General features: G+C 45.0%; 5 protein-coding genes across 7 annotated transcripts; 1 reads left to right on the plus strand and 4 right to left on the minus strand.

Moving 5' to 3' along the window:
• Positions 1 to 17: 17 nt before the first annotated feature.
• gpr84 (G protein-coupled receptor 84) lies at positions 18 to 2,425 on the plus strand. The gene is made up of 2 exons (XM_011613788.2): positions 18 to 150; positions 510 to 2,425. The coding sequence occupies exon 2, from the start codon at positions 518 to 520 to the stop codon at positions 1,730 to 1,732; it is 1,215 nt and encodes a 404-aa protein (XP_011612090.1). The 5' UTR covers positions 18 to 150; positions 510 to 517; the 3' UTR covers positions 1,733 to 2,425.
• On the minus strand, positions 2,368 to 8,926 carry stat2 (signal transducer and activator of transcription 2). Of its 2 annotated transcripts, XM_011613789.2 has the most exons (24): positions 8,748 to 8,924; positions 8,143 to 8,273; positions 7,908 to 8,052; positions 7,677 to 7,772; positions 7,356 to 7,448; positions 7,160 to 7,238; positions 6,958 to 7,037; positions 6,738 to 6,889; positions 6,408 to 6,566; positions 6,224 to 6,313; positions 5,760 to 5,819; positions 5,650 to 5,670; positions 5,478 to 5,571; positions 5,355 to 5,399; positions 5,187 to 5,270; positions 4,981 to 5,079; positions 4,778 to 4,913; positions 4,570 to 4,622; positions 4,314 to 4,399; positions 4,064 to 4,200; positions 3,790 to 3,978; positions 3,632 to 3,686; positions 3,397 to 3,488; positions 2,368 to 2,965 (listed from the first exon to the last, which is right to left on the minus strand). In XM_011613789.2, the coding sequence occupies exons 2-24, from the start codon at positions 8,271 to 8,273 to the stop codon at positions 2,757 to 2,759; spliced, it is 2,385 nt and encodes a 794-aa protein (XP_011612091.1). In that variant the 5' UTR covers positions 8,748 to 8,924; the 3' UTR covers positions 2,368 to 2,756. The 2 variants fall into 2 exon arrangements, with proteins under 2 accessions (XP_011612091.1, XP_011612092.1); XM_011613790.2 differs by lacking the exon at positions 3,397 to 3,488 and having other exon boundaries at positions 2,822 to 2,965; positions 8,748 to 8,926.
• A 662-nt stretch (positions 8,927 to 9,588) lies between these two features.
• Positions 9,589 to 12,284, minus strand: apof (apolipoprotein F). Its single transcript, XM_003973211.3, has 2 exons — positions 12,127 to 12,284; positions 9,589 to 11,745 (listed from the first exon to the last, which is right to left on the minus strand). The coding sequence occupies exon 2, from the start codon at positions 11,721 to 11,723 to the stop codon at positions 10,488 to 10,490; it is 1,236 nt and encodes a 411-aa protein (XP_003973260.2). The 5' UTR covers positions 11,724 to 11,745; positions 12,127 to 12,284; the 3' UTR covers positions 9,589 to 10,487.
• Positions 12,285 to 17,234: 4,950 nt separating this feature from the next.
• Positions 17,235 to 19,687, minus strand: c1galt1lb (core 1 synthase, glycoprotein-N-acetylgalactosamine 3-beta-galactosyltransferase 1, like b). Its single transcript, XM_003973210.3, has 4 exons — positions 19,243 to 19,687; positions 18,882 to 19,169; positions 17,961 to 18,625; positions 17,235 to 17,869 (listed from the first exon to the last, which is right to left on the minus strand). Exons 2-4 carry the CDS (start codon positions 19,096 to 19,098, stop codon positions 17,573 to 17,575), a joined length of 1,179 nt encoding a protein of 392 aa, XP_003973259.2. The 5' UTR covers positions 19,099 to 19,169; positions 19,243 to 19,687; the 3' UTR covers positions 17,235 to 17,572.
• A 153-nt stretch (positions 19,688 to 19,840) lies between these two features.
• Positions 19,841 to 25,765, minus strand: os9 (OS9 endoplasmic reticulum lectin). Of its 2 annotated transcripts, none has more exons than XM_029826400.1 (15): positions 25,574 to 25,765; positions 25,034 to 25,216; positions 24,826 to 24,889; positions 24,674 to 24,750; positions 24,471 to 24,569; positions 24,130 to 24,331; positions 23,865 to 24,023; positions 23,516 to 23,622; positions 23,317 to 23,368; positions 23,156 to 23,238; positions 22,906 to 23,073; positions 22,618 to 22,819; positions 22,138 to 22,305; positions 21,390 to 21,499; positions 19,841 to 21,225 (listed from the first exon to the last, which is right to left on the minus strand). In XM_029826400.1, exons 1-15 carry the CDS (start codon positions 25,721 to 25,723, stop codon positions 21,088 to 21,090), a joined length of 1,962 nt encoding a protein of 653 aa, XP_029682260.1. In that variant the 5' UTR covers positions 25,724 to 25,765; the 3' UTR covers positions 19,841 to 21,087. The 2 variants fall into 2 exon arrangements, with proteins under 2 accessions (XP_029682260.1, XP_011612086.1); XM_011613784.2 differs by having other exon boundaries at positions 23,308 to 23,368.
• Positions 25,766 to 26,567: the final 802 nt, after the last annotated feature.

Raw genomic sequence — 26,567 nt, forward strand, 5'->3', positions numbered from 1 at the left:
ATGCAAGAAACGACTTCCTGTAGAACTGAGCTGGAAAATCCCCGAGAGCTGCATCACAGATAGAAGAAATAAAGAGTCGCACCAGCAGCAGATGAGACGGCTGCAGGCAACGAAAAGAGAAGAAACTTAGAAAAAACCTGCAACTCTAAGGTGAGAACTGTTTTTAAAAAAAATAATAAATACATGTATACAATAATTTCAGGGTGTATGCAGGTAATTTTGATCAAAAATGAGAAAGGATGGAAGATTTAAAATTAAAAATTTGGATTTAAAATGTTGCTTTATTTATTTAAGACAACAATTATGTAACATGAGTCGGTATAAAAAGGTTTTGTACATTTCATGCATTTCACATGTCATAAAAAATAAGAAACACACAAAAAAAATGTATTCATTTCTCTTCAAAACTGCAAAAAGTCTGATAATTCGTTACATTTCAAGCGCGACTGTAACTTCCCTGAACACAAGTTCCTGTTTAACTAACTCTGGATTTAATCTTTAACCCTCAGTCAACAGAATGAATGGCACCAACCACACAGACGGAAGCCTCTTCTCGTGCTACAGCGCATCCGTTGTTGGCTACCGCTACTTTGCGGTGCTGTGGGGGTCCTGCGTGACCTTCACAGGCACAATTGGCAACCTGATGACTGTCCTCGCCTTCGCCTCTGACCAGCGCTTGAGAACTCGCTTCAACGTGCTGATTGTCAACCTGGCCATAGCGGATCTCCTGTACTGCACCGTGCTTCAGCCCATCTCGGTCGACTCGTACCTGCACCTCAGATGGCGAAGCGGCCATCTTTGGTGCAGAATCTTTGGGTTCCTCCTCTTCCTCTCCAACTCGGTCTCCATTCTCACCCTCTGCCTAGTGGCCATCAGCAGATACCTCCTGGTCACCAAAAGGGCCACGTTCGACCGCGTCTTCTCTAACCGCGGTCTCGCTATCCTCATTATCTTAGCTTGGGGTTTGGGTATAGCTAGCTTTGCACCCCTTTGGTCTGTTTATGTGTTTGTACCACAGGTGTGCACGTGCAGCTTCCATCGCACGGAGGGTCGCCCTTACAGCACCATCCTGCTCTTTTTCTATTTTTTCATCGGCCTGGGGTGTGTTGGGGTGTTCTACCTGCTCATTTACAAGCGTGTCTACACTGCATCGCAGGCTCTACTCCGCTACAGGCTCAGCCGCCGTTCCTCCAAGAAGAAACCCACCTTTTCAGGCCCGGGGACGGACGACAGCGGTGTAGGGAGCGGAGTGGCCAACACTAGCTGCACTGAGGTCAGCAGCCAGGCAGATCTAGTGGCGAGCAAGGATCCCAGTGCACGTGAGGGCACTGAGATCAAGGCCTCAGAGTCGCCCGCGACCAAGCAAACCCCACCTGTTGTTGTCCCTCCACCCGCGCCGGACCCCGCCGCTTCCCGAAGCCCAGCGGACGACAGCGAGTTCAAACGCGTGACCCGCATGTGCTTCACCGTTTTCCTCTGCTTCATCTTCTGCTTCGTCCCCTTCCTGTTGCTCAACATAGCGGACAAGAACAACAGCGCGCCGCAGGTGCTCCACATGTTCTGCGCAAACCTGACCTGGCTCAACAGCTGCATCAACCCGGTGCTCTATGCCGTGATGAACCGCCAGTTCGGACAGGCGTACCGCGTGCTGCTCACCAAGGCCGCGGCGCCGCTCACCTGCCTCTGGGCCTGGTTCCGGGGGAAGGGGCTGTGCGTTAAATGGCAGTCTTAGATGGAGAAACAAGCAAGAGTCCAGAAGCTGTTTCATCACCAACGAAATTACCGGAGTTACAAAACCCTCACATGGTGTTCGAAGACTCATCCGTTGCATAGTTCAGTCATTTTGGAACTTTCCTGTGTCTCATTTCTGCAATATCTTTCTGGATATGACGATCTAATCTCAGCGTGAAACATGTTTAATTGGTTATTAGTTTGCCCTGCATGCCAGTACAGGGGAGGTTTCTCATAGCTGTCCAATTAAATCCTGCACAATCCACTTTTAAAGCCAGTTTAAAGATAAAACTCTTTGGCTGCTATTCATCCATCAATATGCTGTAAACAACAGCTATGGTTTTCAGATATGTTATTTTATTGGTTATATTTGTACAGCATCCTTGAGTTGTGAGAGGCACTTTTAAATGGAATGTATGTTTATTGTGTGATGTCTCCTCTCACCTTCGAGGTTTTTCTCATTCATTTTATTTATCACTAGTTCAACTACAGCGAACAAAGTCTAGCAGGCACTTTAGCATCACTTGTGCTACTTATTGTACATCAAATTAGTTGGGTAACTCAATAATTGGCCCATTGTTGAAGCCTGGATCTCTTTTCTTATTTTTTGGTACAGTATATGGGTGAATCAAAACCTTGTTGTAAAATAAAATATTTTAATAAAATAAAGAGAAAATCAGAGGTTACACTTTCATTAAAAGAACATATCAATTAAAGAAAAATATAAACATTTTCCATGCACAATTATTTAAAAGGTCAGTCTTATCCAATAATGTCCACGTTTTTTTTAAAGCTCACAAATCCTTTTTCAAAAGTGTAAATGGAATTATAACGATACTGTTACACGTGGTTTACAGTGCTAAGACAAAAATACGCAGCAGAGTCTAAATATGAGAAATTGGGATTAAATGAGCACCACTTCCTGTATGTGTCGGTAAATGAGTTTTGCAAATATTTAAACCAGCTAAAACAAACAAGAGGATCTGAAAGCAGCTAAAATGTGCTGAACACAGGAGAAAGCTTCTTTAGAAGGTGCTTCCGCAGGTCTGTGTGGGCGAGCTGATAAACTCTTGAAAGCCAGAGAGTTCAGGCAGGACTGAGTCCTCCGTTAGGCTGTTATAGAGAAATGGGTCGGTGCCGCTGAGACACATGGGAAAATCCTCGTCGGGGCACAGGGAGTCACACAGCATGGGGGCATCTGGAAACGTCTCAAATGGACAGTCCTCATCTTGTCCTGAGAGCAGAGACAAAACACGAGACATTTCTGCTGTTAATCAGGTTGGGAAAAAAAAAAGATGGATTATAAGGATTTGTGCAAGAATCTCATTGATCACATGCAGCGGCAGGACTTTTCTTCAAGTGAGTCAACATGCTCAACAGGCGAAAATCAAAATAAATGTAAGGCTACACGGTTGCATAATCCCACCTGGTTAGGGAGAGCGTTAGCTTAGCTTTGATTGATCCCTCAACATGCATCACTGATAGAGTTCTAATAAAGGAGCATCAGGCAGAATCAAAAAAAGCAAGTCCTTGATCTTTAGTAACAGCAGTCCATTCAAAAAACCAGCTGAACCATGTCCTCGACAAAGGTCAACGACAAAGGGAGAGCCGCTGGTTAGATGGAGGGTTCAGAGGGACGGCACAGCGAGGAGAGCCGGAACTCACCCACCACCTCTCCACACAGGCCAGTGATTGGCTCCAGGCCTTCACCCTGTGCCACATCAGAGGACACAGGTGACACAGCCTCCAGTGTGTTCCTATGTGACAAAGAGCGTTACAAACGTCACAACACTGACATCGGGTTCAGGTGTGGTTGCTGCTCCTCGAGTGACTCAGTCACAATAATAACACATCAAAGCAAGAACAAAGCTCTGGTTGGAAGACAAAGTAACATTCTTACTCTTTAGAGACAAACACCAGCTTGGTTTTGATGTACTTGATGTATGGGCTCTTATCTGAAAGACAGCCACATGTACGCCAGTTATTGTCTCTCACACACACTCGCGCGCGCACGCACGTTTATGTGCATCAGACAGGTCCAAAGACATGTTCCCGTACCTCCGCTCTCCTCGGAATAATATTTTGCAAATGCCTCCTCTTTGGAGGTGTTGGGATACAGGTAAACCAGAGGATTTACAGGGATGTTTCCAGCTTCCAAGATCTGGAAATTTCTGATAATTTCAACCAAGGGGATCTGCATGAGGTCGACTTTGGTGAAAGGCTGCACCGTCTTTACATCAGGCTCCCCTGAGGAAAACCGGGAATAATCACATAACGGTATTGGTGTTTCTGGGAGGGGGGGGGGTGAACAATTCTGACAATGCAGACTCACCATTAAGAGAAGTCTCGACCCACGAGAAGGTGATCCCCCCGATGACGCTCTCGCTGAAGCGCAATAAGAACGTGCCGCTTTGTTTTTTCTTCAGCAGCAACTTCTCTTTACCTTTGCTCACGAAACCCATGATGTGCCTGAATGAGCGGTAACACCCACGAGTGAGACAAGTTCAGAAGACCAAGACCAAGTTCAGAAAAGAGAGACAATGTGACATAATAAGGAAGCTAGAATGGATTCAGAGACGCACCCTTCCCTCCAGAGGTCTTCCAGGAAGGTCTTCACCATCACCAAGATGCCATCAAACCACACCCAGAAGGTGTCAGGAGAATTTTCCTGCAGTGGGTGATCAAAGGTCATGCTTTCAAAGGCACAATAGAGACAATAACATGGCCCCCAAGACACTTTGGTGCTGTTATATTGTGGAGAATTTGTATTTAAATTTGACGGCGTGGCAGAAAAAGCAGCCTTCCATTTTGAAAGATTCTGACCGTAAAACCTCTCACCTTGCTGAATTTCGACCAGGCTACGTTGCAGTTGTCATAATCTTGCTTTATTCCTGAAGAGGTTAAACAAATGGGTTATTTGACAGACGTTTCACTGACCTCAGCTATAAATTAAGATCACAAGAGATAAAGACAAATATATAAGTACCCACAACAGCTCATATATTTATACATGTTGCCATTTATCTGAAAAAGGATGACAAACTACCGAAGAGTTTGCGGGCGATCATCTGCTGCTGATCTTCTGTCAAGCCCCGTTTGGCGGCAGCGAGGAACTGCCAGCTCAACATCTCTGCGAACTGCGGCCAGGTGGCGGCAGGACAGTTGGTGAAGAACATGACGTCCTGGGAAAACAGACGCTTTCAGCCCAAAGGCAGTGAAGGCTGCATGTTGTTCAGAACGCCGTCAGACCTTGGTGTCCTGGCTGATCATATTGAACCAGAGGATGGAGGCCCAGGCGCTCTGCTGCTGGCTGGAGTTGGAGATGATGACCACCGGGAGAGAGGAGGCCTAAGAAAGATCAGAATTAGACATAAAATAGGACACGAGATATAAAATTAGACACGATGCGCTGCTTTGTGTGTTTTTTTTTCAACACCAGCCCGAGAAAACCGCACCTGCAGGTGGACGGTCAGGTCTTTATACTGAAACACGGTGTCAAAGCAGATGATGTGAAGCTCCTCTGTGACACTGAGGGAAATCTGTCTCACACACACACACACACACCATTAGGGAAACGTCCATGTAATCAGATCAACGGTAACACGAACACTGAGCCGACTCACGTCGCTGCTGCCTTTCCCACCGCTGGATTTCTGCTCCTTCAGCGTCTGCAACCATTTGACCCAAACACATAAATGAAAACAAAGAAATCACGTCATCAATGGTGGCAATTGTTCAGGACATACGAGATGTCTGAAATCGGCCACCATCCCTCCATTCTGACTCTCAACCATGTTCAAGGCCTTTGTGACGGTCCCCAGGACATTAAAGCGTCGATACCTACGAGCACAACCGAGTTAGACAAGTTTAAACAATGAAATATCACTTGACACGAGACTTAAAAAGAACAAAACTCACCCTTTAATCTGTGGCACTTCCCTGTATTTGAGCATGGGAACAGGGAGGAAATAAAATGTCAAAAACAACATACTTGATATTTCCCATGTGAAACTCTGGGGGAATCTCACCTGTCCATGAACACTTTCACTGTCATGGAGTGGTTCAGCTCAGGAAACTTAACGAGAAGTCTAAAATTGTGGAGAGAAGTTCACTATTTAAGCTGTTAATTCAGCTGTCATGTCATAGACGCTTAACTATGATAACGTACGAAAGTTCTATCTTACAAGGGTGTAATTATCTCAGCAGCACACGAATAAACCTGGTTTTAAAGGCCATGTTACAGTAAAAATATGTTGTGTTTTTTTAACAAAACTGGAGGCTGCATCATTTTTACTGTAATGAGAATCATCCAAAGTTGTTCTGCAATTTAGCCAAGAAGCACCGAGGTAGCTGCTCCTGTTCCTCACTCGGAATCATCTTTGCAAAAAGAATTTGTCTTGTGGACAGTTTTTTTTTTTAAAACAACATTGTTAGGGACACCAACAAGAAAACAATGACATTTGCCAGAACTGCTCTGTAGTTCAGCGCTGACCTGGTCTTGACGGAGAACTGGACATTTGTCCGCAGCACCAGAGCTCCTTTCCCCTGAGGCATTGACGGCTGACTCTCAACCACAAAGGAGCTTCAAAGGAAAGAAAAAAAAATCAAAGATAAATTTAAACGGCAAATTGCAAAGCAGCGGAGGAGGATCAGCAGTGTTTCCATAGACAGGAGACCTTTTCAGTAAATCATGCAGGAGCTTGTCTGTTTTCTGCTGCAGTGCCGGTTTTTTGATCTTAATGGGGTCGTTGGCGTAAGAAACTTTCCCCACCAGCTCGTCCAGCTTGTCCAGGAAGTCTCGAACCTGGAACAGACACACTGCCACACGGGTGAACCTGTGCAGGGAAAGGATGGAAACAATTACACAAATCCCACTTTTCAGCTATGTACGTGTCAAATCAAGCCTCTTTCCCTCCTTTGAGGTATTATTTAATTAAAGTAACAGATGGAAATTCATGACAAAGCAACCCACGGCTATGACAGAGGTATGACTCGTGTGTACGTACCATTTCTCTAACTGCTCCAGACAAACACTGACTGGTGCACCAATGCAGGCCCTCTGCTGCCTCCTCTGCCACTCCACCAGCTCCTTCTTCACCAGCAGGTTGATCAGCTCTTCGGTCTTGTCCAGGTGCTTCCTTAAATCTACCAGGACGCCCTGAGGAACCAAGAGCAAACTTGTAAACAGGGTCGAGCGGGAAGGTCTTAATCACGGAGGAGCCGTACCTTTCTGCATTCATTCAGTCTGTTGATCAGAACCTGAAAAATCTTGTTCTGCTCGTTCTTCACCGCCTCATCCGTCACAACTGCAACAGTTTCCACAGGGGGATCACGGTTTCGGAGACGAAGCACAAGAAAACACACCTGTTTTATTAGTCATCTTCAGAGAAGGTTGTCCCAAGATTAAAGCGAAACCACAGCTGCCTACCTTCCATCTTGAAGGTTTGGTATTTGAAATCGAACTCGTCTTGCTGCTCCTCCAGACATGACATCGCATGTTTGATGCACTGTCGCAGAACAAATGGAGTAACAAAAATACAGGGTGAGCTTTGACTTATTCTAACTACACAAAGTTGATTTTGAGGGTGAAAGAAACTTTTTGTAGGGAGGAAGTAAATCTGCACCTGCACTTCATTCTGGAGTCCAATTAATTTACGTTCAAGGTCCTGCTGGCTGCTTATCTCCATGGCTTCCTGCTCTATTTGCAAAACATGGACCTGAGATAGAGCATAGAGGGTGGAGGCAATAAATCAAATGCGATGTTTGACCCTGAACTTGAAGTAATGGCATCTTTGTGAATGCTTGCAAATTTTTCATCATCTAAAAACTACAGTCACAAAAGGGAAGTAAAATGGTGCGAAGGTGTGGTATTCATAATTAATCCCATGGATTATTCTATTCTACTGTATTGTGTTTGGTTTCAATTACATAAATAACTGTTATACCTGATCTGTAAGATCAGCATTCTGAAGGATATCTTTTTCTTTTTCTAAATACCAAAGGATGTTACTGGCCAGAACACACGGATCATCCTCGTACATCTAAAAAACAGAGGAATGACAGTTAAATTATCAGAACAATAAGAAATGTGCAAAAAAGTTAACAACAACCGTTGCTGACTAATTTCTGCCAACATCCAGTGTGTTATCTCATCTTAGCACTGAACTACCACCAACCTGAAAGTTTTGTTTGTAGCGTCTGATGTTGTGCCGCTGTAGAAAAGCTACGTTGTGGACAAATCGGCTGTGCTGGATGTCCAGATTCCCCAATAGAACCTGGTACAGCACCATAGCCAGGTCATAGTCCTGTGCTGCCCGTTTCCTGATAATGAAACAAGACACATGAAGGCACACGTGGAGATGTTTATGATCGGTGGAGACCATAATATGGAGACGGAGGGGGTGTCCTCACCACTCCTGCTCTTCTATCCAGCCTGCCAGGTAGTGCCGTACTTCCATGGGCAAAACATCCTTGTCATAAAGTTCATCTAATTGTTGTCGGTACACAGCAGGCAGGTTGCAGAGCCTGTTCCACTGAGCCATCTTAAATGGAAAACAGACAAAGTAAACAACATAGTATCCTACATCAGACAAGTTTCCACTTGTGTATTAGTCCTGATTAGTTTGCAGGAAAATAGTGGCTGCAATGGTGAAACATTACTCTAGGTTAAAGCATCCCAAAATCATGCTATTTCCTGAAAATAAAATGCTTAGTTCTAAACCAGACATTCCAAAATAAGACTAAAGGGCTGCGTTTAAAAAATAAACAAACGCGTCTTGAAGCATTTCTCAAACGTGAAGCCAAGTAGCAATAATAGATAAAGAAATTTGCTGCTTCAGCTTAATGTTTTATTGTTAATGAAGACATATTCCTATAAATACGTCGTCAACTGGGACAGCAAGAACCCTGTTTAGGTGAATGTACGGCCGATTGCATGGTTCTGCAACCAAACGTCCAACTGAAATATAATTTATCACTGTGTCAATACAAGAGAAAACGGTCTCATATTTACGCACCTTCAGCAGAGTTCTCTCAGAAATGTCTTTTGAGCTGCAAAACTGTAAACACTCTTAACTTGTTCCGTGTTAGCTGCTGAATGTCGGCGAATTAAAACAACGCCACCGGACTGCGGGCTCCGTCACCTCCCTTGTCGTTTCATTGGATAGTTTCTCGTCCCACCAGGATCGTCTCGGCAGCCGTCCACGGACGCCATTCTGGCTCTGTCGCTGTTAATATGAAGGCAGATTAAGAGCCAAAATAATGGCGTCAGACTGCAGTTTCCGCCATGCTCGAATCTAACAGCTGATTGGTGGATTCTGACAGGGAGCTCCACGCGCTACTGGTGCGTTGACGTGTCATTCATGAGTGACGATCAAAAAAGAAACTTACGGCCTCGGTTGAAGAATTCACGAGAAATGATGTTGGGAAAGTGACGAATCGAATCTGTGACGTCTAGTCTCGCGTTAAATATATATGTAAAACAGTTAAAAGAAGTTGGCCATATTTTATCTGAAGCATTTAACAGATAACCACAGCAAAATATGAAAGGATATGCGCGGTAGGAATGTAGAATGAATAGAATACAGGAATTTGACTTTAAATACTTTCTCAAAACATGAAAAACTCTTTAAAGAAGAGATGCATTATTTTCTCTCTCAGTTCTTAATGAAAACATGTATGAATTTAAACTATTATTTAATTTATGCAATTGTTGCTTTTTAGCGTTGTTGTCCGCACCGGGTTGACGTGTTTACGGATACAGTTCCAAGAATCGGCACTAGAGGGTGGGCTTTACAAACATTACATAGATAAGTGAACGCTGATTATTTAAGAATTTGCTTTTGAATCGTATTACTGTGACTTCATTCGCTTTATTGAGGACCATAACATATATATTAAAAAAAAATCAAACGTGTTGCTTGTCTAATCACTTCAATTCCTCTTTCTGATCAAAGTAAAACAGAAATGTGTTTTCTGACCATTTAAATAATATGAGAAATTCTGGAAACAGCAGGCCTTTCAGAGAAGATTAATACAAACAGCAAAGTTCGGGTCATTTTGTATGAAAAGAAAAGAAATGCATGTAGCTCCATTCAGACAGGAATGTTACTAGAGGAAAGGTCATTCAGCAGCCATCTTCTGTTTGCAAGAGTGTAACAGTTGCTTGTTGTGCAATTTGTGCCTTTGGTACAGTAAAAGCTTCACCTCTCTTTTTAATACTGAAAGAATTACATAAATCACACATATTGATGTTTATTTAAATATCTATAATGAAAAGACACAATTGTGGACAGAACAAAGTTAATAATGCATTCACCACAATGGACAATACAACAATATATTGCTACACACATTTATACCTACATGCAGTCATTTAAGGAAAATACGTACAAAACTCTAGAGTTTCCATCTCTACTGTCCCTGCAAGTATGATTTCCTGAGGCCAGTGTTCTAAATGATGCTGCTGAATGTGGTGAACATCGCACAATTTCAAACTAACTACATTTTCCATTCATTGTTTACTTTATGACCGTATTTACTGAGATAACATCTTATACAGTGTGTGTGACTTTATATTTTTAAATGCTGACACAACTTGTCAGCATTAAAATAAAGGGCTAACCTGTATAGTTTTCAGTTATAGAAACATCTGATAATATTCTTGTAATTGCCTATAACACATGTTTAAAGAGACATTTGATCATTCTAAAGATGCTTTTTGCTAAAGCTAGTTAGCAAATTTAATTACCCTCCCTTTAGTCGGTGGTGAAGACACCACGTTCCCACCTGAGCTGGTTCACTAGAATATCATCTTCCTCTCTCATGGACTTGAACAGATACTTAATGCCGGCTTTCACGCCAGTCTTCACACCCGCACCCAGGGCGAAGCCTGCTACCCCAGCGGTTCCCCCCGTGGCGACCATGATGGCATCTGTGCCGAGGTCGACCGCGCTGAGGATGGCCCTCTGCTTGGCCGTCTGGGAGCAGTTGACCGAGGCGTAATACACAGCTGTGCCCAGGTTGTAGAGGGTGCTGACAGCAGGGATCCACTCCATCACGTGGTAAACGCGCTCTTCGCTTTTGTTGATGCACCTACCCAAGCTTCTCCTCGTCCGCCGGCCCGTGGGGACTGGGTTGGGAGGGTCCTCCTCTGGGCTGCAATGATGGATCCAGCATTCAGACTCTGTGGATTCCGATGGCAGGATTCTGCTGCCTTTCTTCAACACAGCCTGATACTGTAGCGGCTCACTGCTGGTGACTCCAGCGCACAGGACGCCGACGTTCTCGCAGCTTTTCAAAGCCTCGTCCAAGTCACCTGTGGCTGCGGCTGCGGGACTTCCCACCAGACTGGTCCCATTCACCCTGATCCAACCCTCACAGTGCCCGTCTGCCATGTTGGCATTCTCACCCACTGTAGCCAGCTGCTGGATGTTGAACATCACAGCCTCCAAGTGCCGGCCATCTTCATCCCTCCCTGGTGAAGCCGCTCGCGTGGGTCCAGGGAGACTCAGCTTCTTCTCTATGATATCTTCCAGCTCCATCAGGAGCTCCTCTGCATCCATTTCTCCAAGCAAGTCGTACAGTTTCAGCACCACAGTCTGGGCCTCCTGTAAGCAGCCTCTCATCACCAACACGGGCACCAAGGAAAATCCCAGCAGCTCCCGAGGGAACAGAGAGGATGATGGGTCGTCCAAGATGCCGGCAGATAGCAGGTCCTCGCAGCTAACGTTCTCCAGGTGGGGGAGATGATCTCGAACCCGTGTCTCCAGTTTCTTTCTCAGATTGTGTATCATTCGCTCAGCTGACCGGATTCCATCCTGTTTTTGCACTGACAGAGGGGAGGGTGGATGTTTAGATCCCAGCTGAGACCGATCCTGGTCCTTCTTGGCTGCTCCTAGAAGCAGCCCTGGAGGAGATGGTGCCCTGCACAGAGTCTGATCGCTCAGCAGCAGGTGCACCACGATCAGCCACTTCAACTTGGACGACATCATTTCACCGATGTCGCAGTCAAACCTAAAAGAAGAGAAAAATCCCGTCACGTTATGTTCCGCCAGAGACTAAAAACAACTGACCCAGAAAACACAGCTATTTAAAGAATAGGTACAATTTAGGTCATGATATTATGCATCGCATCAAAATGTGCAGAAGGTGTAGAAGATGATGAGGAGCATTTGTTGTTGTTATAGGTTTTGACTAAAAATCTACATCTGCCGCGTTCTTTACCCTGAATGCACCCCCCCAACCCCAACCCCCAGTGCAGGCTGTGCACGCTCGGTTAAAATATTTCTGCATGCATTGTTGGTTTGTTTGTTTGTCTTGTCCTTGACTTCGCTAACTAAAAACAGAACTGGACCTGACCATCAGGTCGCATTATTGACTCTGCAGAACACCTACCTTAGTGATCAAAATGAGATCCAAAGACCCGACTGCAGACTGAAGATTTTGGAATCTGCAGTTCACCCCCCCCCCCCTTCAAAAGCGTAACACGCACAGTGTCTTTGTATCTCTCTGCCACCAATGAGAATCTCCTCTGAATACAAGATGTCCCACAGCCCCCCCTTTCTCTTTGGCCCCGTTGCTCCACAGGGACACCAGGGGGCCTGAATGTTGATTCATGTGGGGAAAGTCCATGTGTTCTTAAGTGCTTTTATTTGCCTGCCCTCATATCCCTCCGCCCGCTTTGCTCCCTCTAGGTTTTGTTTCTGACCCAGATACTTTACAGAATTCCTCCTCCCTCACAGCCAGCGTATTTACCTCTTTACCCAGGGTTGTCTGAGGCAGCCGCGGGAAAACAACAAATATGGCCTCCTCGTTTGTTTTAGCTCATCTAGTATGTTCTATATAACCAGGCAGTAATAATCTGTCTCTAAGACAAAGACAAGTCTGCAATGCATTTCCTTAAATGTGAGGAGAGTGTGCGCTTTATAGAAAACAAGCACGAGACCCAACACTGAGCCTTGCTGAACACCACGCAAGACATCAAACTTAGCACCAACCACTGCTTTAATCGTAATCTACCTAATATAATTAATCAAATATTACTTAATTTTTGACACATTTGTTATACAACCTCTCTGTTTTTGTGTTAAAATGCTGATTTTGCCAAACGAGAGGGTGGAGCCGTTTCCAGAGAGCATATAATATGATGTCATCTCCTGCCAGTACTGGAAAATACTGAACTTCCAGTTTATCCTCCCATTAAAACTCCAGTACATCATCGATCAGACAAGGGTGGGGTGGGGTGGGGGGGGACATACATCATGGAGACATGTCTAATGTTGTAATCCATTCAGAGAAGGAGAAGATGACAAATTCCCCACCGTCTACTGCTCAAATGGATGGAGAGGGATGGAGGTGAAGAAAGTCTCAGCAGAGAAGCGAAGGTGTTCCGGTGCTGACAGAGGCGATAAACACCCCCACCCCCCATCCCCCGCCACCAAACACGTTTTAATCACCCGTTTTAGCTGTCCAGGACAGAGCACTTCCTGGATAATGCAAGGAGGACGGTCCAGAGGTGACAGATGCTGCTTGATTTAGTAGAAGCAAAGCCCCAATGGAACCTGGCGACAGCTGCAGTGTCAACAGTGGCGTCATTAAAGCTTTGTGCCCTGAGAACACTCGTTTGTCCTCTAACGACTGACGATCCCAACACAATTAACATCTTTGTGTGTCAACGCGATGCTGTTAAGACGTGTCTATGCTCCAGATCCGGCAAGATGTTCATGAAACTGAAAAAAAAGGAGCTTTTATTGCCTCATCAATTACATATATACATGGAATATACATATATATCCATTTATTACAGTGCAGATGCTGACATGAGGCGACATTAATCTTCACTGCCAGCTGGTACTGGTGGTACATGGTCAGACTCCCTTTGTCAACAAAAGCCAGGCAAGCTGAGACTCTCCAGGAAGTCAGATCCTGTCTGAACTTGAAGGGATGAACTGGACGGCTTCAGGGACAAAGTTCACCCAAAAACAATCCCCGTCTCCTGCAGCCCGTCACCAGAATAAAGCTGAGAAACAGAAATCTCAATCATAAACTTTGTACTGCACTTTCATGCAGGCAGGCGTCCTTAAAGGTGTTTTTTTTGTGTCTTTGTGGCTGTGGGGGGAAACAGCTGGCCAGAGGGGCTCCGCTGGCCGTTAATCTTGACCACTGACTCGGAGAGCAGGGTAGTCCCTCTGCTGCGCACGGGTCGGCAACACACACATTTAACTCTTCCTCTAATTTCATCAAAGTAAGAGAGAGACGTTCATTTTACTGTCTCTGTTACAGGACAGGACAGGACTCACACTCTCACTCTCTCTCCTGGCAGATGTGTGTGTGCGTGCAGGTGTGAGTGTGTGTAAGGGGACCTGTAATTGGGTTAGAAATGGCAACAAGTGCGATATATAATCATGAGGTGGAGGCTGAGGGAGCAGAGAGCTTCACTGATACCCAGTCAGCCGGTCAGGACGGGTTTACCTGCTCAGGTGAGATCAGAACCAGAACATTGATGGATGATAGTGTGACAGCGTGATGGGTCTGCAGTCGCAGAGAGGTGTTTAGTGGCTTTTAGTTTTTGGATTTATTTATTTCAGTGATTTTGACAATCCGCTTGTCATTTTTTCTGCTCATTCTTGAGTTCTAGATTCTAAGAGTCTTTGTGCTGGAATAATGATGTGATTTATGAGTCCTTTTATGTCTCGATGGCTCTTTTAATTGAGCCATAATTTAACTTTACAAATAAATACGGTAAAATTACAGGTACAGTTGTGAACGCTACATTCATCACAGGTTTATTACTTAGTCATTTTTGAGGTTATTCCATTTAACCCAATTTCGGATCACTTCTGTGCTGACATTCCTTTGTTCCTAAACACTTTTGAAAGCCATCTCTGACTGAACTGACCACGATCTCACACGCAATTCTGAAAAGTTTTTTTTTATAGCTCATATTTATAACGTAATGTCATCTTATTTCTTGCATAAGTTTTAGGATGATGGAGAAAACTTCCAGCCGCAGGTCTCCGTCCCGGCTGGCGACTTTCGTCGTCTTTCTCTTGTTGGCTGTGGAGGTCGGAGGCGCGGATGACCCAAACGGTGCATCGACTCAAGTGAGATTAAAGCTTCATGAAGCTTCTGGGGGGAGATCCTTTAATGCTTTGATGTCTCAGTTGAAGCCGGAGCCCAGCGTCAGCGGAGGCGTGGTCAAAAAGTTAGACGGCATCGATTACGACAGTTTCGTGGGTTTAATGGGAAGACGAAACGCTGCTGAGGCCAACAGTGAGTGACCTCCACAGCTCACACCAGAGATCCAGTCATTTCGGTCACAATCGTCCTATGTTCCTCAGGTCCCAGAGATGCCCCGACAACAGGAAATGGTTAGAAAGACTCTTGTATTCGTCCCGCTCGTTTCTAGCCTTTAAAAATGTATTTTCTCATCTTCTTGTGTAGGACGCCTGGCTCGCTTCCTCACTGCTCTTTTGCGAGATGAGACAAGTGAGTGACTCCGTTTGAAATGAAAGAGAAAAAAAAACAGATCAAAGAACACAAAACATTAAAGTTGTGTCCATATATAGGATCACACATGCAGGTCTTATATACCTACAAACTACGTTTTTTTAGATTAAGCTGGTCACATCTGAGGTCCTCCACATTGAGGGATCTCTTTTAACCTGTAATGGTTGCCATAGTAACCATTAGAATGGTGTAAACCAACAAAATTTCTGGGTAATCTGCTATATGTTGTGCGGCTGACTCCCAGTCTTGTTTCAACAGGAGTGAGCTGTTGTTGTGCAAGAGACAACAACCATTCAAGAGGAGCGCTCGCCACGGGAGAGACAGACGCGAGACACCCCCACCTAAAATAAAAAAAGCAAAACCACTGTTGTGTTTTGACTGAAAACGCTTTCTACCTGTACCACTGTTGTCAAAAATGTCAAATAAAAAGGATTTACAATAAAATATGAATTTATTTACGTATATTGATTAAAGAACCATTCACAGAAAAAGAGCAGACCCTCATAGACCTGTCTGTACAGTCAGGACTCCGACATAAATACTAATATAAATGCAGTACTGTACAACCTTTACTTGGTGGAAGTTGAGCATCTGCTCCCAATTAAAAGGGACAGTTTCATCAGAAATGATTGTGTTTGAGGCCTCGTCTCAGAAGAATTTACTGCTGCAGCTCTGGCTATTATCAGGTTTCCTACTTTCTAAGAAACAATGGAAACCTGCTTAGCAGACAGTAGTGGCAACATTTCAACCAGGACAGCAAAAGCAGATCTTCAGGAATCGTATCTGAAATAATCTCACGTAAAAATCTATCATTTGGTTACAAAGGTAAGAAATTGTTGAGAACAAATGATTAATGAAACACAACGCTGACGATTAAGTCGCTCAGAGTCCATAAGGACGACTGGGAGGGGCCTCAGGACTATCTAATCTGTACTATAACAACCTGGTCCTGGTGAAAACAGTGCAACGTTGAGTGTGCAGCTGAGGGCACGTCTGATCTTAATTTACAAGGCACAAGGTTAGCACGAGGCTGCACGGAGTGGGGGAAAAAAGAGATTGTGTGCGTTTCTGTAATACAAGTGTCTGGAAGCACAGATGAACAGGTGTGGAACTTATCACGCCCTTTCTTTGAGGGTGTGTCGAGATACAGAAGCAAACAGCCTGGGCACTTTCTGTCAGCTGAACACACACAGCTAAATAATCAGAAACTGCTGCAGCGGAGCCACTTGTATAAAGCTGTTTTTCGAAGAAATTGAGGGGGATTAACACTGCCAGAGTGCGGCGGAAAGTCTATTCACAAGCTAAATGTATAAAAGCGAACATTTATGGCACATTTAGGACAGCAAAAGGAAGAAGCCACACGAATCTAAAACTATTTCACTCAGTTGTGGTGAGTCCCGCATTTCTGTCTGCGTGTTTAAAAAGGAGGGGGGGGGGGGGGCTCCTGACAGTTTCAAGAGGGGCAATTAGGGGGCACATTAAGGCACAGAGCAACAAACATGTCAATTTAAGTCAAGCAGGTCCGACAACTCTGGTGGATTGTGATGATGTGTGAAGAAACTGTCCATCCATCCATTCTCTACTGCTTATCCGGGTCGGGTCGCGGGGGCAGCAGCCTAAGGAGAGAAGCCCAGACTTCCCTCTCCCCAGCTACTTCTTCTAGCTCATCCGGAGGGATCCCCAGGCGTTCCCAGACCAGTCGAGAGACATAGTCTCTCCAACGTGTCCTGGGTCTTCCCGGAGGTCTCCTACCGGAGGGACATGCCCTGAACACCTCACCAGGGAGGTGCCCAGGGGGCATCCTAATTAGATGCCCAAGCCACCTCATCTGGCTCCTCTCAACGCGGAGGAGCAGAGGCTCTACTCCGAGCTCCTCCCGGATGGCAGAGCTTCTCACCCTCTCTAAGGGAGAGCCCAGCCACCCTACGGAGGAAGCTCATTTCAGCCGCTTGTACCCGTGATCTTGTTCTTTCGGTCATTACCCACAGCTCATGACCATAGGTGAGGGTAGGAACGAAGATCGACCGGTAAATCTCTTCACCACTACAGACCGGTGCGGCGTCCGCATTACTGCAGACGCCGCACCGATCCGCCTGTCGATCTCCTGCTCCATTGGAACTGGTGAAGAAACTGGTTCTGGTAAAAAGTGCTTCAGGTGGTTTTCAAATAAATGTAATTAACTTAGACCCCCCACCTTCCTAAAGAATACACGCACAGAGCTGATAGGTCAAGGACGGGTCGGGAACCTTCCCAGAAATGGGTTGGGCCAGGGTCGCGAGAACAGATCAGAATACGTTCTGAAGCTGCACAAAACAGATTGGAAGTTCTGAAATTACTGGCTTGGAAGCTCTTTACTTGCTGCAGCGGGAAACTCTTCAGCCTGGATCTTAGTCCTGGACAGATCAGCCTTCTCATCCGGCCCTTCCTCCCGAGAAGCCAGCTCTTCATCTGGTTGCACAGGACCTGAGGGGGCCAACCGCTCAGTAGAAACGACAGGGGGAATGGGGGGGTGGAAGCGGTATTGGTAACCAAAGGCACGCAGGTGATAGACGTAATACTCCAGTATGTACATGAGAGTAGAGTCCACATAGTGGAAGGAGACCGACAAGTCGGAGCAGCAGTTGGGGCCCTGAAGACGAAGACAAAGTTGCGGTAAATTGAAAATGGCTTCGTAAAACACCCCCTATACAGAGAAGTTCCACGGCCGTGGGTCCACTCACCTCTGAGATGGGGTAGTAACAGTAGCTCCAGTACCAGAAGCTCTTTGGGAACTTTGCTGTCAGGTGCTGCTCGGGAACAAACGGGTGAAACGTCTCCCTTTGCAAACCGTCTCTGGCGTCCCCTGCCAGCACGCCCACTTTCTCCATGCACTGCCCCATGGCAAGGTCCTCTACCGAGGAGGTGTGAGAGCACACCTTGGTTCTGAATCCTTCCACGAAGCGCCGGAGAGCCTCTTTGCTCAAAACGTAGCCCGCGCCGCCGCTCATGTAGCCCTGCTTGGTGTAGGGTTTGAATCTCCGGCCGTAATAGATCGGCTCATCGGGCGTGTGGTTCGCAAGAAGCCACCGGAGGTTGTCCACGATGACGTACGTGTCGTCATCTGCTTTGAGGAACCAGTCAGCCTCGTCGATATGATGCTCGTAGGCGTAGTGGAAGGCCCGGATGGTTTTCCAGTAAAGCTGGTCCCGACCCTCTTTCGTACCTAAGCCCACCGTGGGGAAGTTGGGGTCGTCCACGGAGCTCATGAACACCACTATATTACAGTGGCGCGTCCACGTGTTTTTGACGTGCCGTGCCTTGATCTCCAGGTTGTTGGGGCCTGTCATCACCCAGCAAAGAATACGCACCTTTTTGTACAGCTCGTCGGCCACGTGGCCATCTTCACCTGAAACGGAGAGGCAGGTATCATGTCATCGCTCAGAAATCCACCGCAGAGGCACGCAGACACCGTCTGATTCATTGTGGGTCCGGTTTTGCAAGCAGGGGTTTCCGCAACCGTCTGTGTGCTGTGTGACCTGCTCTCCAAATAAAAGCTCGAGAGGATATTAGCAGTCTCTGACCACGAGAGAAACAAAAAACATGAGCCAAAACGTGCCTGCAAATGAACTTGGATCAACTTTCTGGGACAACGTGTGACACACCTGTGTGATGAGGGTGCTTCAGGTTGAAGAGAGCAGATCTGTCCTTCTTCCAAACCTTCTCGTCTTCCTCCAGTTGCTGCGACAGTTTGTCGAGGGAAGACGCCCGTTGCGTAAAGAAACTTTTCTCAATGCGCACTTGCCGCAGAAACACGTACAGCGTGACGGTTCCCACCATGAACCCCACATAAAAAGAGATTTTGGGGCCCAGGATCTTCATGGTGGACCAGGTGTCTCACGGTCGATCAACTTGACAGGCGCTGCGTTGGACGGAGAGCATTGACGGTGTCTCTGCAAAGGCCGCCGCATCAAACTCCAGCTCCTCTCCCCGTGTGCGTCTAATTTAAGGTGTGGTTGTACTCACCTATCGGACCGCAAACACCACCGCATGATCGCGTCGCTACTTCATTCCGACGGATAAACGACCCGTTTGAGACGCGATCATTTCCGCTTCAGCAGCTTAGCTAGCAGCAGCTAACGGGATAGAAAACTCCCAACGGGGGAGGGAAATGCCAGAAACACTATACGGATGGACGACATTTAGCGTTAAACATTAATTTCTCCGGGCTTTGGGAGAACTAGAGTTAGTTGTCCGGTCGTCATGACGCCACGGCGGCCACTTTTCGGCTAAGTTAGCCGTCGTGAGGTATCGACGGAGCTAACGGAAGTCTTTGTGTCGTCCACAGCTCACCCAACAAGCCAGAAAACGCAAATAAATGCGCATAAATGAGGCAAGAAATGGGTACAGACTGAATTACAGCCGCTAGATGCCACAAGCTGAACTATTGCCCGTGTAACGTTCCCCGACTGCGGACTTACTTCAAAAATAAACTTGTTCGGTGGAGGTTTTCAAAATAAGGGCAGGTCTTAGATGTAAACGATATGTTCAGGCTTTAATTGCAACTTCTGTGCTAATTTTCCAGCACTACATAGAAAAGTGAATCTTCAAATTAACACAGATGTAGGTTTGTATTTTTTATTTCAAAAGGGGAAGAAAGGGACTCGAAGACACGTTTCCATGGCAGCCTTGTTTTAAGTTGGTATTGGTCTCAGTTACATGACTCCATTCAAAAATTGCTAACTCGATCAATCCTCTACATAATTTACCTGAAAAGCATTGAGGAGATATTTCAAAAATAGCCAATTTGTTTATATTAAACATGAATTAACATATTAAGCTCAAACAATGCGACAAATATTAATCAACATGAATAGTTACCCACATGACGTAAGGGAAAGAGCGATGTCTAAATTCTTTGAAATAAGAAATTCAATGTTTCATTTTCCATTACAAGAAACTAGCGACTTTGGTAACAAATGCCCGAAGCGGGTGCGTTCCAACAATGTAATCAAGTTCAAACTCAAAATTCCTTTCTTAGAAAAATAAAACACATGGGAAAAGAAATCTAATTAGACTTGCTGATTAATAATAAATAAATGCAAACATATTCAGTAATAATTATGTACAAATCAAGTTCCAAGTGGCCACGCTTATTCACAAAATATACAAATTCAGCCCTTTTAAATTCACCTCAAATATCATGAAAGTTTAGCAATAACCGCTGTCATTTCTTTGCCGTTTATGTGATGAAAAATGAGACATTTTTGTGAGGAAAGACTTGAACGAGCACAGAAGGTGAAGATCTTGTGATTTTTCATGTGAATTGCTTCAAAGAAACTTCGGAGGAAAATGGAAATTCCAACCGTGGTGAGATACTAGTTGAAAAATATAAAGTGCTACAGCAAGTTCACATAGACCTCCATCGTCTACAGCCAAATCAAATCACCAAATATAGAAAGGTGAGATGAATATTTGTGTCTAATTTGTCATAAATGAAGAGAGATCACACTTTCAACTCAAGTGAAAATGAAATAACCTGCACATAGAGTCCACTGAGGCATGCACACATCAGGTCCTCCAGATGGATCAAGTCAGGACTGTATGAGGCCAATACACCAGGAAATTCAAGAAAACATGGTTTCTAAAACAGGTACATTAGTAACATCATTGCCTCCACATACACTGATGTTTTATGTGCCATCTACTCGAAACAAATTATTGTCTATTTAAGACACGCAGACATGTTTTCTGAAGGTGCAGATGGGTCATTTGATGCCCCCCTGTCAGGTTTCTGAACCACAATCTGGGGCGGCAAGTCTCCACAGGAGTTGACAGATACTTAATGTGCACCAGCCGCAGCCAACAAGCTCAAATGTCCACATCGTCTGAATCAGAGGTGCTGGAAGCCTGGGACTCCTCTTGGGACTCTCCCCACACAAACTTGTAGTTGTTCTCCAACTCCTGCTGCCTCTTTTGCTCTTTGTAAACCTCCTCTGTGCCTCCAGTCTGTAGGATGAGACCAGAAAGCGATGACCACACACCTCCTCCTGCACTTTTGCATGCTTTCTCTAGTGCCATAAAAGGTGTTGAACTGCCACAGTCCAACTGTACAGAATCAAAAGCTTTACAAGTTCAAATAAAACCAAATAAATGCCCGTTACTCCAGTTACCAGAAGGTTTATGAGAAGCTCCCTGAAGGACTTTGTATCCTCTTCAGTCAGCCACTGGTCACCTGCCTCCTCTATATTTTTCCGTGTTAAGATCTTCACCTCAATTTTACCTTAAAAAGAGAAAAAAAACATCACATAACAAACGCCCTTCGAGAGAAAATAGCTGAGAAATGCGCCGCAGAAAATCAGGATGAAGAATAGTGAGAACATAAACGTGGGTGAAGAAGCAGAGGACCGCTAACAAGCAGATTTTTCCCAGTTCCAAAGACCTGACAGATTTCTGATGGGTTTGATCAAGATCTGCGACTATTTGAGAGTAGATACACGCACCAAGACAACCAGCCATGAAATGCTCAGAATTACTTCTTTCTGAACTGCTGACTCACAAACCACAACTGTCAAAAAGAAGCTGTAACGTTAATGAAACGATCTTTTACTTCAGCCTTGGGCTTCCTACCTTACGCTGCCCACTTGTACGCTGCGTCTGTGGGGGTTAGAAACGGCTGTCTGTGGCTCGCCTTTTCACTAGCGGTTCATTAATATTTCAAAAACCTTCATTAAAGGGACAGCTCTTGGGTCTTTGAATTCATTACACGTTTGAAAATGCAGGAAACCCTTATTCAACCCCTATTTTTGAGAGATAAACTTCTGAAAGAGATGAGAAGAGAAGAACAGAAGTTCTAGATGCTCAAGGAAGAGTTTGAAGTGAGAAAAAGGCCATGAGCATTCGGCGCAGTCCCCCTCGTACCTTCTGCCTTCAGTCCTGCCTTCTCTAGCTGTTCTTTAACCACGTCCTTTATGTGCTGCCACTGGGGGTCGCCTTCGCCCATCTCCTGAACTTTGACCTCCCCACCAGGGCTCCTGCCCGTCTTATATTTAGTAATTTTGATCTTAACATGGTCGTCAGCCGCTTGCTCTGGGTTGACGAGACAAAAGAGGGACAAACATCACAGTTGACCGTACAACCAATCAGCAGGGCCACAGGATGGAGGAGCCACAAGGTTAAAAATGCCTTCTGGCAACAACATGTGCCACAGTTTTCGGCCCCTTTTAGTGATCATCCTTCAGTGGAAAGCCCTTTGATTTATTATCTGTAAAATCATTTGGTGGGTCTATTGAGTCGTCATAAATGTGTGAGCGGATGTGGGATGAAGGATAACGCAACAGGAGAGCCACACGGATGAAACACGGTGTCAACAGTTATGGATGTTGCGCGCCGTCTGCTTGCCTGGCTGATTTGGAACCAGATTGCGGCTGGTCCTGTGTGAACTGCTGGCGCGTTGACTTTCTCCAGTCTGCAGCTCTGGCTCCTGCTCATCTTTCTCCTCCAATTGATCCAGTAGCTTGTCGAGCGTGGTCTCCAGCTCCTGCGTCGCTTTGGTGCGGTCAAACTCCCCTTTAAGCCCTTCAGTCTCCAACTCTTCCTGGGCCTACGTCACAGTCAGCAACCACCACCATCAAAGCAGTGCTTTATTTTCATATACGTGATTTTGTTGGGTTGGATTTGCTCACAAACCTCATCTAGGATGTTGTCAAACTCCTTCTGCATCTCCTCCTTAATGTCTTCAATCTTATCCGAGGGGACAGAGATGTCCGACATCTCATCCTCAAACTCCTGCAACGTCTCTTTCAGGCTCTCGCTTGCTGATTTTTCGTCTTGACCTTTGGCTTCTGTAATAGCTTTCTAATAATGCCATAAACACCTCTGTGTCAAATCAATATCCACAAGTCAATCTAAAAATAAACTAATCTTTGCACCTGCTCACCTTCCTGTTACTCTCTCTGAGATGCTGGACAAATTTCATCAGGTCTGCCGGGTCGGTGATGATTTTAAAGTTGAATTTCTCAACTGAAACACATTTAAGTGAGAAAAGTCGGTAGTGTCAACGCATTTAATCTATAACGCAGAAGAATATACCTTCATCACCGTCTTCGAGGACTTCATTGTCTGCAAGCGGGTTATAGCCATCATCTGCTTCCTGTGAGACAGTGAGGGCGGGTGAAGATGGAGGCAATGAAGAAAAAATACTGTATGTTATAAATAGCAATCGCTTGAAAACAATCACATTATTTTAATAAAATATCCTTGAAAAAGAAAAACAATCCACTCATGAAAGGAATCATACCTGATTTTCCGGTTCAGAAGCAACAAAGGTGGTTTTTAGTTGCTTTGGCTTCATTACTTCACCCCAGGAGTCCGAATCATCGGTCTCCTCCAATATATCAGCATTATCTGGTTAAAGAGTACATTTTAAAAAGGTGGCAAACACCATTGTGGCAGTAAAGTTGTGATGTAAAACGTAGTCGATAGAGCAATATATAACTGGAGCAACATTAGCTTTTGTGTGTGTGATTACACCTATTTCCATGTGATTAGAAGCCTATTAGATAACTACATGACTCACAGCTGTCACACATCTGTCTGAAAAACACTGAAATTTGATTGAAAACGATTTTGCCAATAGAAAGATGTACCTTCTCTGTCCGTCTGGTCTGCGTCGCCATGTGGCGCAGGTGACGTTCCATCTGCCTCCGATGTGTCCACTGGCCCATCTGCCCCATCTTTGCCGGCCAACATCTCATCGAGATTCTTCAGTTCTTCAGAAATCTGCTCGACTTTACGCTTTGTGTCGGCTACCGAAAAGGTGAGAGGAAATAAAGTTGAAAAGAAAAAGCACGCCGGGTGCAACTTTTCCCTTAGCAACGTGTGATAATAACACTTTTTTTTTTGTCAACGTACAGACTTGCGCGTTGACATAATCCATGTATTGTTTTGCGCTCAGGGCTGGCTGACACACTATGCTGTGTGGCTTAGCAGTGGAGGGTGGCTTCAGGAAAGGGTGCTGGCAGACACGGCTGGTGTGGACTGTCAGCACGTAGCGACACGACTGAGGCTCATCCACTCGGGCGATGAAGTCAACTGAACCTTCTTCACACGTGAACTGAAAAGAACAAGATGTCACTGTTGTAAGTGGAGAAAATGATTATATGGTGTAAGATGATCACATCAACTATATATAGCAGTTAGAGGCAAGCACATAAACAAAACAACAAAAACCAGTCTGTATCCTAATGTCTCACCCTGACTTCAGTCTCTCTGGGATTTCCATCTAGGTCACACTTGGAACCGTTTACGTAGGTCTGACTGTGGTAGCGCTTTAGTCTGTGCTGCTTGGAGGCCTTACAAATAACCAGAATACAAAGGTGAATTTGTAATATCAGAAAACACTACAGCTCTCTATGACTACGGTACATCAGTAATTCCATACCAGGAATTGTTTTACCTTAGCTGTTTCATTGCTCCAATCAAACTCTGATTCATAGTAACCAAGGAAGAGAATGTCCCCTTTGATTTCTGAGTCTGAGTTGAGAGAGGGGGGAGGACACAATGAAGAAACTTCATCTCATTAGAGAAGAGGAAATACTGCGTTCTTACCTTCAAGGTGGTACTGCCTGATGTGCTGTCCATGGCAGAATTCATATGTCCACCAGTCCTTTGTCTAAAAAAAAGGTAAACAGTTGATGCTGGACATTAGAGGCTTATACTTCCAATAACAATGCGTGTTTTGTTGCACTGGTAGCCAAATTAGATGCATAACACTTTCATTTCAGTCAGACAACCTAGATGCTGCAAAGCAACCAACCTTTACTAGACATTGGGCATCGTGCATTGGACTAAGGAGTTCTGGGATGTCAGGACCGGTGTATCCTTGTGAGTCAGGTTCAGATGCAGGATCCTGATGGAACCGAACCGCCTGGGCTGGAAGCCGACACTCGTACAACTGCTTGTACTTATTGGAAACCATCATCACCTCCTCGGCCTTAGTCTAAAGGAGAAACACTGTCACGAAAACTGCAAAACTTTAAGGTATCACGTCACCACCCCATAGTTAGTTGTGTTTATTGAGGCCTCTCAAAGTTAATAAGACATGGATGGACTGGGATGGATGGGGGGGTCGGTGGTGACAGCTGTCAGCGATGTTACTGCATTGGTCAAGAATCAAAAACTACGCAAAGTCTAATTAGTGGCTAATCTTCATGTTCGACTGCATTAGTGTAAAGCAGGCCAAAACATGTGATTTTAGTCTAATATATCCAACGTGTACTAACAGTAACCTGGCGTAACTTTCTAGCTAGCAAGCTAGCTAACGTTAACGTTAGCTCTCCCAAAAAGATTAACTCACCTGCCCGAGTATGATGGGGTCAGGAAGAATTTGAATCCCATATTTCATCTCATTCAGTTCCTCTAAGTTTAAAAAGGCTGGGACACAGAGCGGACACAACAACATAAACAACTGCAGCCTATTTAACCACGGTAACAAGGAAGCAGCCATGTTTGACTCCTCGTATCTTACAGCAACAAACTAAAGTCTGACATGGTCGCAGCTGATTGGTCAACACGGGAGGCGCTGCGCATTCCCATTGGTCAAAATGCGATCCCAGTTATGTGGTGCGTTAGGTTATTACACTGTTACATACCGAGTGGGCGGTACCGATTTTTTTTTTAAGACATCAAGTGGGATAATAGGTTTTTCACAGAGGTGATTTTGATTTCCAGCAAAACCAGTTTGAGAGACATGTGAAGGCAAATAAATAAAAGAGATATTGTGTTTATCAAATAGTTGTGGTATATTTTGTTTTCCTTTCAATGTTGTTCTGCATTGTTGGGGAAATTGATCACAGTACCATGGTTGGCCACAGGGGACCTATATTGATTTCAGGTGTAAATTCAAATATTTACTTCTGGAATTAATTTAAATAAATTAAAAATCCCGTTATTATTTGTCTCTATACGACCAAAAATGCGTTGTGAGCATTTTTCAAGTGGATCTACAGGGTGATTGTAAACTTTTGATGCGCTGAAATAACGCGTCATATTTAAAAAAAAAAAAAAGTCTCCTATCCTGCCCGCAGACTACAACAACCAAAATAATTTATTTTATATATCTTTTATTTTCATTTTCGGGTAAAATTCCCAAGCAGATTGAGTTGTCTAAACGCAAGCGAACGTCGGTGCGTTAATATTTTATATTGCGGGGCCGGGATGCTCCATATTGGTGCAGCACTCAGTTTTATTTGCGTTTGGTGCGTTCAGGGCTGATCCCGCCGCCGCTGCTGCCGCTACTGGTGCTGTTGCCCCTGCAGCGGGGAGCGTCCATCCTCCTCGACCCGCACCGC

This window comes from Takifugu rubripes, chromosome 19, assembly GCF_901000725.2.
Source record: "Takifugu rubripes chromosome 19, fTakRub1.2, whole genome shotgun sequence".
Taxonomy (NCBI): Eukaryota; Metazoa; Chordata; class Actinopteri; order Tetraodontiformes; family Tetraodontidae; genus Takifugu; species Takifugu rubripes.

Coding starts and splice junctions, on each gene's coding strand:
- gpr84 (XM_011613788.2), top strand. CDS start 518: ATGAATGGCACCAACCACACAGACGGAAGCCTCTTCTCGTGCTACAGC.
- stat2 (XM_011613789.2), bottom strand. CDS start 8,273: ATGGCTCAGTGGAACAGGCTCTGCAACCTGCCTGCTGTGTACCGACAA. Junction 5,671..5,759: donor GTGAAAGTGTTCATGGACAG/GTGAGATTCCCC, acceptor GCTCAAATACAG/GGAAGTGCCACAGATTAAAG. Junction 2,966..3,396: donor CCTGTGTGGAGAGGTGGTGG/GTGAGTTCCGGC, acceptor CTCTGCTCTCAG/GACAAGATGAGGACTGTCCA.
- apof (XM_003973211.3), bottom strand. CDS start 11,723: ATGATGTCGTCCAAGTTGAAGTGGCTGATCGTGGTGCACCTGCTGCTG.
- c1galt1lb (XM_003973210.3), bottom strand. CDS start 19,098: ATGAAGATCCTGGGCCCCAAAATCTCTTTTTATGTGGGGTTCATGGTG. Junction 18,626..18,881: donor GAAGCACCCTCATCACACAG/GTGTGTCACACG, acceptor TCTCCGTTTCAG/GTGAAGATGGCCACGTGGCC. Junction 17,870..17,960: donor GTTACTACCCCATCTCAGAG/GTGAGTGGACCC, acceptor CTTCGTCTTCAG/GGCCCCAACTGCTGCTCCGA.
- os9 (XM_011613784.2), bottom strand. CDS start 25,723: ATGGCTGCTTCCTTGTTACCGTGGTTAAATAGGCTGCAGTTGTTTATG. Junction 22,820..22,905: donor TTGACAACATCCTAGATGAG/GTTTGTGAGCAA, acceptor ACTGTGACGTAG/GCCCAGGAAGAGTTGGAGAC. Junction 22,306..22,617: donor TCTGGTTCCAAATCAGCCAG/GCAAGCAGACGG, acceptor TCGTCAACCCAG/AGCAAGCGGCTGACGACCAT.